A 12,245-nucleotide genomic window follows, 5' to 3' on the forward strand; every position below is an offset into this window, starting at 1 on the left:
GCACAGATATTTTGAGACTATTTTTACTCCATATATTCCTACTGTTGAGCATAGATTAAGGAATATTTCTGGAAGAAAATATAAAACAATACACATAGAAACAAGATGTTTTTTTATGTTTTGGTTCCACATTGTTCTTAGTGCTGTTTACAGCACAGAGGAGGCCATCATTTATCTTTTTTGGGACTGTAACATCATCATAGTCATCATCATCAACCAAAACTTAATTTATTAAGCTCTTTAACGCCAGCCACAGCTGACACGAATTTATTTTGAAATGACACATTCTTGTTTGTTTAAAGGACATGGACCTGCCATTTTATTCTATTTTTTTGTATGAATCCTTCAATTACAAAAGTTTTGTTGTTGTAAATTTTGTTTTAGTAATAGCTAAGTATATCCACAGTTTTACATTTTCTGAACCAACACCCAAAATTACAGTATTTTATGCCTATATATCTTCCCATCAATCCACCTTAGATATTAATGCGAAACCCCAAAACGTTAGGCCTTGAATTTCCATAGTAACCCGCCGAAGATACATTATATTTTTGGGCCTACTGGTACTTTTGTGCTTGTTGCTAGGATTTGTTGTACATATTCTTGTTTAAATAAAGTTTGGGTGGCGGGTGGGGAAATGAACGCAGCCTTCGTTTACACGTTGCTAAGCAACAGCACAGCCCTCTGACGCCGCTTCGAGTTGAGTAAACTCCCACAGTTTTTACTAAGTCGGTCCAAAATTAGCGCTCAAAAATGTTGTCTTTTGGTCCAAACGTGAGACTGTCACTGCAGGAACAGAAAGCGGAGCTTCAAGATAAAATTCAGTTGCTGGGTAGGTTTGGGGTTTTGGGGGTTTTCAGCTGTTTCCATGTTTGGTACTGCTTACTTTGCTGCTAGCTTACATTGATGTCTTACTTTTAACGGAGCTTTAGGTTAACTTGAAACGTGAATGACTACGGTGCTCACATTTCTTTGTTGCTGCAATTATTAAATGTGTCCACTAGAGAGCGAAGGGACTGCGTTTTATGAGCGTTCTCAGTCCGTTATCAAGAAGAACCATGAGATCATCCTCCAACTGAGGCCGGCGAACCAGAAGCTGCACAAAGAACTGGCTCAGGTCATCCTTTTACTAAGATGTATCCTAGTTAGCAGTCTTAATCTAACATAAATTCAGTTGTTCTTTTCAGTGATTATGTTGTGCTACTGATAGACTATTGTTTTATTTCTTTGTGTAATTTGTGCTTAATTTCTATCTTAGTTATCCAGAAGTACCATGTCGGCCATTTGATTTCAGTTGTATTGACCAGTCAACACAGGGAGCTCAGCAAGCATCTGGAAGAAGTTGCTAAACTAAAACTGAACTTTTTGACAATGTGCAAAATGAAAATGAAGTCTGCTTATTATCCTGAACATCACATCCCTAGCATGAAAAAGTGGCAGCCAACGACTTTAGACTGACATTGTGGTTTACCTTCCAGCAATACAACAACCCTAAGCAAATAGCCAGAGCTACATTGGATTTTTTTTTTTTTTTAGATTAACGCATATTCATGTGTCAGAACTAATAGACCTAGACAAAGTTGAAACCTGAACCCAATCTGTGAACAGACTTGAAAGTGGATGTTTGCAGACGCTCTCTGCTCCACCTGACTGAGCTCGAGCTATCTTGCAAAAGAGATGTTGAACAACTTCTACATGTCTCTAGCTGGTTCAGACATACTGTAATGAGAGTTGCTGCAACAAACTGTATTAAGATCGTTCCACAAAGTATTTTGTACTTCTCTCATGTAAATTTGTGCAGTATGTGATTATAACTAGTTCAAGAAGTATGAATGCTTGTGCAAATGTATAAAATGCTAATAAAAAATTGAAACAAATTTCTGTGTGTTTTAAATTAGGTTGATCAACACAACTTGTCAAAACAGGTGAGAGGCAAAGTTTTTTATGTTACTAATAAATATGCTTGACAGGTGATATTTCTGGTTTCAAAAACATCTACGAGCTGTTAAGTGTTTTAAATTGTGCATTGTATTTGCCCGTCATAAGGTGCTCTTTTTTCCCCTCAGAAAGCAGTTTCAAAACTAGAGCAAGAGCTGCTGTTCCGGAGAAGACGTCTCGATGCCCTAACCCACACCACCCTGAGCTACCAGCAGCGCCTTGATGAGCTCAGAATAGAAGAAGAGAGAAGGAACCAGGAGCACAGCATGGCAGCTATGTCCACTGTAGCTTGGGAGTTTGAGCTAGAGGAAGACGCAAGGGTAGTTTACTCTCTAATCTCTAAAAATGTGTCAAGCTTTAAGCACTAGCGATGGTAATCGGCTTTTAATCAACTGAACCAGCTGACATTCGTCATGTTCTTTGCAATATTCATTTTGAATACACTGACATTGCAGCTACTGTATATTAACAATATGCTCGTTAGATCTACTGGAAGGATTGTTACTTGTTTGTGGGTATCTCCTCAGAATTTTCGTATGCTGGAGAACCGTCTGGATAAATTTCAATTCAAGTGCAAGGAGGCTGAAAAATGCAAGATGATCAACATGAAGCTCAAGACACAGATGCAGGTAGGTGGATGATGCGCCTTCTTAACAACACGCTTTCTGTTTCGCCCTATTTATGTGCAGTTGGTCATTTTTGACAGTGATCCTCATTAACTGGAAAAGATACTGTAGGGAAAAAAAGCTGCGCAACCAACCTGACACTACATGAGAAAGTAATTGCACTCTTGGCAACAATAACATAGCAACAAAAGTACCATTCTGGAGTTCACGCTATGACCAGGGAAGTGAGGCCTGCAGTTCTTTAGATATTCTTGGTTTCTTTGTTTTCTCCTGGACACATCACCTGTAACCTCGTGGAGTAATTATGATAAGTGGGTCACTCTGGAGAAGGCGTATTATTATTTGCATTTAAAGCCATAGAAATGTTATTTATACAACTTTGTTTCTCATTTATTCATGAATTTCTTGCAATCGGGATGTGAGGGTTTACTCATACTCCTTAAGATATTTTAACCTATTTCTTATTTCCAGCCAGGTTCTGTTTAAGTGATTTCTTGTTTCTACAAGTCAAGTATTTAATCTATTCAATATGAGTCAGGTAAACACATTCATTCGTAATTTAATTATCGACAGGATTTAACAAAGGGCCATGTTGGTTTTAATAGCTTTTTTCCAAATTATTGAGATCATTATTTAAAGATGGCATTTTGTATTTATTCTGGTTGTTATATGGTTGACAGTAAGCTCATTCGTTCATTGTTTGGTCTGCGGTTCATATTTGTTAAGACTTTAATCATCGTAACAAAGGATGGGTTATGTGCCGCTCTGGAGAGCAAAGAGGTGCTTTAATGTAGGACTAGTTACTAAAGGTGAAAGACCACAGTAGTACAGTACTTTCTGACCCAGTTTGTTGATTATCTCTCTGAATAATAAAAATGCATAGTCACCACAGTAACACCGTGTTCTGTAAATAATACCATCTACACTCCCTGAGCTGCTTTGTCAGCACTACAATACATGAGGACCTGATACGTCCAGAGTACTGAGGCCGAATTCCTGTGCTTGAAATGAACTTTAATACATTATTTAATGTCAATAAGATGTTTCATCGTCTTTTCTAACCACAAGTTTTTAACTTCCTGTCTGGTGTTTGGGGATGTTCCCTCAATATTTCCACATTATGTTCTTTTCTCAGGATCCCGTTTATTTTATGAAGTGCACTAGTCCCTCACAAAGCCAAGCATTTCTCTTTTATTTTCTCATGATGGTAAACAAGGAAGCTGGATGTTTGAAGTTTTTTCCTAAGACGCACCCAATGGAGTTCCTCTAAATTAAGCCAATCAGAAACAAAGCCAGGATCTTATGGGCTTCTGAGCTTAAGACATTAAAAAAGTTCTTTAATAACTGACTTCTAATCTGGCTTTTAGCAAACTTTAGCAGTCCTAGCTGACCCAAAACAGGCACAATACAGTCTGATTTAATATCAGACAGTGAGAAATAAATACTTTTATGTTTTTTTGTTGTTGTTTTTTTTCCAGAATGAACCATCACAGACTGGGCTTGTTTTTGTAACGAACCAAATACTTTTTAAAATCTTTATCACAGAGGATGTCGAGCTTTGAGTTTACCAAAGAGATAGTAATTTAACCTCTTCCTCAGCTGTATTAATATTTCAGTGACATTGTAACAAGCAGTTATAGAAATTCATATACCATTATGATAACATCAGTAACTTTAATACCAAAATTATGCTCCTCACCTGTTGCTATTTAACCTCTTCTGTTGTGGGGTCATTTTAGTCAACTGTTATTTTCTTTTTGTGTGTATTTGAATTAACAAAACGTTCAAAGTCTTTGTTAATTCAAATTATCTCTTAATATTTGCAAAGTTATCTTCTATTTTCTGTAAATTATGGAATTTAACTGATTTGCATATGTTTATTTGTACTTTTTTTTATCCATTTTGGTTTTGTAATGATTAGAGGACCTAATTGTTCAAACAAACTGAGGTACAAAATCACTAAGGTATTTTTTTTTTAGAAATCTAAGAGTGTACACATTCACATTTCACATAAAGAGTGTTATTGTTGAGGATTTAACTTGACATAATATGATTTGAGAATGAAGTATGTGATGCTTTCTCTTTTTTTCCCCATGTATTCTTGTACTTTGTTTATCGCATGGTTTCATGTGCCTTTTCCATTTCAACCAACCAGGATGAGTTTCGGTGCTATGGAGCACAGATCGACAATTTAGAAAAAGAATTGCTGAAGTACAGACAGGAGTTTCACAACCTGGAGGCCCTAAATATGGAGGCTTACCTCTCAAAAACAACTGCTGAGGTGAACCACCGAATGTTTCTGGAAAGATATTAATATATTGTTCTCTCTTTGTCCAAAATTTGTTTTCCACCTGTTTAAGAGTGATGATTTTCTAACATTTATCAACGTCAGCAAATCCATTTTTGTCAGATCATTCATGACACATTTTTGCCATGTTGAATTATTTTATTAACTCCCTGGTCCTTCTTGCTTTTGATCCTTTTAACCGTGTGTCTTTGTCTGGCGTCCATCAGGCTGAGTTACACCAGCTGGAGGAACAGCTGTTGAAAGAACACAAGGAGAGAGAAAGTAACATAGCAAGGTTAAGGCAGAAAGTTGATCAGCGCAAGGTTCAGTCTGAAAAGCCTGACAAAAAGGTGAGATGTAAATATTCTTTACCTTGGGAGAATGGTCCTATTAAAAGTCAGACACTGATTTAGATTTAGATTTAGATGCCAATAAGCTTAGGATATAAATTTTTAAAAAGTTACTTGTCATCTAAGGACAAGTGATTTTGGTTTGTCTGCGCTAGGGCTGAAGCAATTAATCAAATGAATTGTGATGAATCAATTATTGAAATAATCGTCAACTAATTTAGTAATCAATTAAGGGAGCATGCAGGTTCAAAAAAAGGCCATTTCCTGAAAGAACAACACCCTCAGACCTGCAATTAAACCAGAACTTTACAGAAAATATATGCATTTAGCATTTACAATAAAAAAGCATATTCTACCCCGAACTCCTCAAGTGGCATTTTTAGCCTCACCCAATTCAAATTATGTTAAAAAAAAGTCTTATTAACTACCTCATGATATTCTATTACTAATTGGTTAATCGACAGATTAGTATTACACTGTACTGATGTTGAGTCAAGAAGAAGAGGTTGAGCTTTTCACATGTTGTTGGAATAATTTTTTTTAACCTGCAGAAGCATCCTTTGCTACAAATAATCAAGCGTACACTAAAGGAACGCTATGTTATTGCATTTTAGGTAATAAAATGTTTATTTTCTTATTTTAAAAGACATTTAAATATTTGTCCATTTACATGTTTTAATATCTGTATTGACCCTGGTTTTCTGCAGGTACAGAGAACAGTTCTGGAGGTAGATGAGTTGGATAGCGAGGCCCAGCAAAGCACCAGGATCGTACCTGAAGAAGAGAAAGCCAACCCCATCTTTGAGGAGATCTTGAAGAACCTCAAGGAAGCCATTGGAGTCTCAGATTTGCAGGTATAAATGTTTAAAACAAAACAAACAAACAAAAGAACACTGTAAACTTGACAAAAAAAACAAACAGATTCATGCATGCTATTCTGTTAATCTTCCATGTCACCCACACAGGACGTTGTGGAGCATTTTACCTTAGAGAAGGAGAATTGTGAACATTTAGAGAATCTAAAGAAACAGAATGATGAGGCTCTGGAGAAGCTGAAGGAGGAGAAGGAGCTGCTTAGCAAACAGTTTGATCAAATGAAATACTCTGGGGAGGCCAAGCTGTCCAGGTGCAACCGATTCACCAGAGATCACTCACCTTGTTTATGTTTCTCCTCATTTGAACGACCTGTGCTGAGGGATTTTAAGTGATTCTTTCTTTTTTGTTATTAGTGAGATGCTGAAGTTGGAGGAGTGTGAGCAGCAGCTGCAGATCCAGCTACAGAGACGTGATGCAGACGCAGAGCGCCTGGCCGACAATGTGAAGGCCCTCGGCACCATCAGAGCCGGAGTTGAGCACCTGGCAGGGAAACTGCAGGACACCTCTCTTGTAAATCACAGATGCCACTCAAGTTTTACGTCAACCTTTCGGCTAACGGTGCAGTTCATTTTTGTTCTGATTTTGTGCCTCTTCCAGATGGAGGACAAACCTTTCAAATCCTCCCCAACTTCAGATGAGTTTGTGCTGGAGCTTTTGAACCAGTGTGACGCGAAACTGCAGATCTTACTAAAGGAGCTTGAAGGGATGGACATGGCCTCTGTCATGAAGGAGATAGAAGAAGATGAGGTAAGTGTACGACTACGTCACAGAAATATTTGGCACTTGGGAAACTACTTTCCCCTGTACGAAAATAAACCTGCGTGGCAGCTCTCCAGACTTTTTAAGACAAATCTGTCTGGGAGGAAAATCAGATAAAGTGATGACAAAATTTGATTAGAGCTGCTGATGATGATGCACCGTTGAATCACTCAGGTCTGACTGGTTAGTTTGCCTAAACTTCCAATTCAGGGACCAAGTTTAGTGCCAAGATTCATAAAACTAGCAGGTTTTTAGTTATTAACGCTAACACCGTCACAAGGAAAGTTCCACATGCGGCTTTTTTCTGAGGTATTCCTAAGTATCTGTGCCTAAGTTACAAGCTTGTGGTTCCAGAACAGTTTTGTTTTATTCGGTTATAATCAACAATATAGCCACAACAACACTGACACTGGTCCAATAAGTAAATCTGGGTTGATTTACTTAACAACACATGCTTATTTCCGTTTTGTCACCATTTGTGTTTCAGGAAGGGCATGGGATGAGGTTGGCCATGTTTATTTGCCCTGTCATGTGACAGTGATTGTGATGCAGCACAGGATTATGGTGTCTGAGTCGCTTTTACATGGTGTCAGAAATGTAGGGAAATATATACGATATATATGATATAGGTAGTAATAATATCGGCTATTGGATTTAGCTCAAATCTAATATGGGGTCGATTCATATAATTTCTCAGGTCATAAGATAGAAAGCTCACTGTATCATTTTTGGGGCCTTCTTTTATAAGTCTGAAAAGATCGAAACTCAGTAAAACATCTAATAATATCTATATAATAAAAAAAACTATTGTAAAATGTATAAATTAGAGCAGTGGTTGACACAATACTGGAAATATTGGTCTATTTTTTGGAAATGGACATTCAGGAAACTCAATATTAACTACGGCTGTATTAATTGTAGCATTATTCTCTGTGTTAATTGAGGCATCATTGCAATATTAACAGCATTTTTTTCAACCAACCAGACAGTATATTGTATTTTTTTACAGTGATTGTGCAGTTGGTGGTCTGATCACTGGCTCTTTGCTTTCCAATTCTCTGTAGATAAAGAATAGATGAGTGGAGTATAAAAGCAGTGAGAGCTGTTTGATATTACTCTCTCATTGTCCTGAAAAGGACTATTGGTTAGAACAGATATCCGTCAGAGAGCATCTTCTACTTTCTACTTGCCTAGCCCTCTGCTGCACTCTGTCCTCTCTTTATACCTGCACTGTAACTGTACACTAGTCACCTGTAAAACAACCTGACTAGTGGTCTTCTTTCTGGGTAACTTGTTGTCAGCACTGATATAACCTTCATTCTTATGTTGTCATTTGTAAGGCATGTTGGATAAAAACATCTCCCAGTCATTAGAGTAAATGAAATCCGAAAATTCTCAAAACATGTATGCTACTGAATACCAGTTTTCTGTAATGAATAAAGTCTGTTTAGTCTTAAAAAGACTGCTTTTACAGAGAAAAAGCTAAAAACAAATTCAAAACACTTATTTTTTTCTACTTCAACATTATTTGCTTGTATTTTTTTTTCTACTGAGCAGTTCTACACCACAATTGAAGGGAGGCTTCCCAAGACCAACACAAAAGTGAAAGTGCCATACAAACCAATAAAGGACATGGGCAAAGAAGGTGGGTTGTAACAATCCACACAGTCACACATACACACACACACACACACACCCACACACACACACACACACACACACCATGTAAATGTGTCTTTGTGTCCATGCTTGTGTCACAGAGGGTGAACTCAAAGATGATGAGTTTGACATCATAACACGAGATGCCCTGAAGCGTCAGTCTCAGCTCATCATTGAATCCAACTTGAGCAAAAAGCCTTGGAAAAAATAAGTCCTGATCTAAAGCAACAAGAGTAACACAAAGTGTTGCACGACTGTGAAGTAGAAGGAAAATGACATGTGGTGGGGTTGTTTTTCCTAATAAAAATGTGAGAAATGGCATACTCAGAGGAATATTCTCTGGTCAGATAAGAATGCATGCATAATTATTTTATGTAACGGAAAACTAGCACTGTACTTCACCCTTAACACACAATCCTCACACAATGTGAAATGCATTGACATGAGGGTCTTAATCATCATATTCAGCAGGGGCAGAGAAGCTTGTAATGTAGCTATACATGGCAATCCTCCGTAAAAGTGTTGCTTTTATTCATTCATGACAAATTCTTGAATCTCCCATGGCAACCATTTTGTTTGGAAAAACGTGTGGTTTCACAAAGCCCCGCCTTTTCCTTGAAGCTCCTCCCCAGAAACACAGTTTCCATCTGAGTTTTCGCCTCAAAAAGCACGACTCCCCCACAACTAACCCAGTCAGCAATTTGAAAACACCTGGTGGAACTGCGATTCTGCTTAGTTAGGAACTACTTCTAAGTGAAGCATTGGGAAAAATGGTAAAGACTTAATGGAGAAGGCGATGAAGGTGGCGTGATGGAAAGAGCAAGAGCTTGTTAAAGAGACAGTGACACAATTTCAAGATGTTAAATTGCAAAGTCAAATTTCTTTTAAGTCTTGTTTGATTTACAACTGAAGGTAGCATAGTTATTTGATTACGATGTGCATGGAAAATATATAATACTGTCCCTTTAACAAACAACCAAAGGTGCAATAAAATCCTTTATATCCATTGTAAATCTGTTGCAAGACTTGACAAGCACTGTTCACAAACTCTCCACATCTAATCTGTCTGAGCCTGAGCTATTTCACAAAGAAAAATAGACAGAAATTCAGTCGCAATGCCAACAATGCGACTGAATTTCTGTCTATTTGTCTTTTGGGTTAAAGACATAACTCAAATGATTTGTGGCTATATTTGCAGCAAAGGTGGCTGTACAAAGTATTGACTTGGAGTTGCTGAATACAAATGCATGCCACATTTTTAAAATTTTTGTAATGGTAAAGAAAATTCCAGCTATGTACTAATTTGTGTAGGTCTATCACATTAAATCCCAGTAAATTGCTTTGGAGTTTGTGGTTGTAATATAAAAACAAAGAAAAAATTTCAGGAGTTAAAATGTTTTTGTGACAATTCATTGTGTTAAACATGACTCAGTTGCTATAAATACTAAAAAATCTAATAAAAATGATTAATGTCTCATTGTACATGTTGCATCGTCACTGAACATCATTGGTTGTTAGATGATCCTCGTTAAATGATCCATGTGTGTGTGTGTTCTCGTGTCAGCTTTGTTTTGACAACAGCCGTGTGCTGCTGAGGGTGTTGCACCAACACAGATATTTCCACCTATCACCAGGCAACATTTCAGCCGTTGCCTCCTGGGAGTCAACGACAGAAGGTTGCTCCGACTTATGAATCCTTTCACGGTGAATGGAGTCAAGTTTCGGGGAAGTTTTTGTCCTTTTTTTTTTTTCTTTGTTTCTAGTGACTGAAACCAGTTCACTGTAAATACCCCAGGTTTCAAATTGCAGATATTACGCTGCAGAGCCATGAAAACCTACACCTATGACATATTCAGACTCTGTTCTTCGTTGGGATGAATCAGAACCTGCTGGTATGTGGTGCATGGTTACATGCAACACGTTAAGTACGTCAGGCACAGTTCTGCAGCTTTATTCAGAGAATTCACGTGTTGTTGGAGCCAGCTCTTGAATGTCAGGTGCTCACCTTTGTTCTCTGACCTCTCAAATGTCTGCCCTATGCCAGAGGGAATTTCTGTTTTTAGTTGCAAAGCAAAGGTCTTACACGTAGACCCAGCAGCTGCAGCCAAAAACAAAAAGCTTCAATCCAAGTAGTTCAACAGGTGCCTGGTTCTCTTTGTCAGTGTGTGTGTGTGTGACGTAAAGAAGGTGACAATAAAGCAGCTGTGGCGTAATGTTTGCTCCAGTTCTGTTCTTTTTTTTCTTTTCTTTTCTAAAATTAGTTTCTCCAGAGTTTGTGTTTTGTTCATCGTTTGTGTACTCTTTGTTTGATCCTGCGTTCGTCAATAGTCAGGCTGGTAAAAGGCAATCCAAGCTACTGCTAGACCTTGTGAAGGGATGTTAGGTGTATTCATTTAATAATGAATTCTGCGTAATTATTTATTAAATGTATAATTAAGTAACAAGTCGTTATTTGCATTTGTCATGCATTCATCTCAGAATTAATTATTTAGGTATTAATGTATTTATTTTCCAGCTTCTGTCGCCTGTGGCAGTGTTGTCCCTGTCTGCAGACGGACAGATAGACATGCTTGATGTGCTGCAGCACAAGATTTAATAATTAAATAAAGACACTTACTGATTATTCTTTCAACATATAATTAACACAAATTTTGAATAAATATTTGCATGTTCAGTTATTTCATGTTTTAACTTTTAAATAATTATTCAAGAATGTTTATGTAATGTTTACATTTCCAGTCTATTTTCCCTATTAACATCACATTTATGAATATTTATTTAATCGTCAATTTTTGTTTTGAAATGTAAGTGTTTTCACTAACAGGAAAGTACTGCCCACAACAGTGAAATATGTCTTCAGATCATAATAATTACCGCTCCTACTTAAATGTTTGCCAAGTTCATTTTTAAATTGTGTTTTGTAATTTAATTGGACATTTAAATGTAATTATTATTGTTCCGATATTATTTAAATGATAACATGTAATATTTATTTAATAAATTATGATTTTTTTTTTTTTTGCTTATTTGTGGCACTTTTGATATTAAGGATAATCAAATTCAAACAATTACACTAATGAGAAAAACAAAGATTGAACCTTAAAAAACTAAATTAAATATTCAAAATATAAACGACACAAGTGCATATAAATAAACGAGGATATCAGTAAAGGATACATTATTACAGTAATTCTAATTAGAAAATTAATCTTCCCCAAACTTATGACTGTTGATTGCGCAGCTTTCTCTGCTACAGGTTTTCGACTTTGCTCCTCGTCAGTATTTCCAATATGGCGCAGACCTTATCTATTTTTTTTTTAATGATTGGTCCTCTGCAAGATTATTAATTTCTGAGAAAGTAGAATTTGACTTTTCATTATATACAGACCATAACGAATAAAGATTTTCAGGTTTCACCTTACAAACTAAATCCCTAAAATAAAAGTTTTGATGATATTTATTGAGATACACCTATTATCCAAAACAATCACATCTTTGACAGGGCCTCCTTCCATCCATGGCGAAGGTTACGCGTGACCTGTAATGCTGTTTCTGATCAGCCAATCAGTGGGGGGAAGAGTTCCCGACCTTCCTGTCGCACGGTTTGAAACGTGGCGGGCGTGGGCGTGTGTGGGGTGTGTGTGTGTGCTGCTTCATCGAAATGGCCCGCAAACAGGTTTTTAGACATGCCAGTCTGTTCGGCTTTCAGCCTAAATGCTCCGACTGTCATTAGTTGTCATCGAGACACAC

At 37.1% G+C, this 12,245-nt stretch overlaps 1 protein-coding gene across 1 annotated transcript; it reads left to right on the forward strand.

Annotated features, from left to right (window-relative positions):
- The first annotated feature begins 681 nt into the window (after positions 1 to 681).
- Positions 682 to 10,842, forward strand: ccdc151 (coiled-coil domain containing 151). Its single transcript, XM_014476048.2, has 13 exons — positions 682 to 832; positions 1,005 to 1,117; positions 1,899 to 1,925; positions 2,067 to 2,258; positions 2,466 to 2,567; positions 4,720 to 4,845; positions 5,079 to 5,201; positions 5,909 to 6,055; positions 6,167 to 6,327; positions 6,431 to 6,587; positions 6,675 to 6,824; positions 8,394 to 8,481; positions 8,597 to 10,842. Exons 1-13 carry the CDS (start codon positions 754 to 756, stop codon positions 8,704 to 8,706), a joined length of 1,575 nt encoding a protein of 524 aa, XP_014331534.1. The 5' UTR covers positions 682 to 753; the 3' UTR covers positions 8,707 to 10,842.
- The last annotated feature ends 1,403 nt before the right edge of the window (positions 10,843 to 12,245 follow it).

This window comes from Xiphophorus maculatus, chromosome 5 (genome assembly GCF_002775205.1).
Source record: "Xiphophorus maculatus strain JP 163 A chromosome 5, X_maculatus-5.0-male, whole genome shotgun sequence".
Classification (NCBI taxonomy): Eukaryota; Metazoa; Chordata; class Actinopteri; order Cyprinodontiformes; family Poeciliidae; genus Xiphophorus; species Xiphophorus maculatus.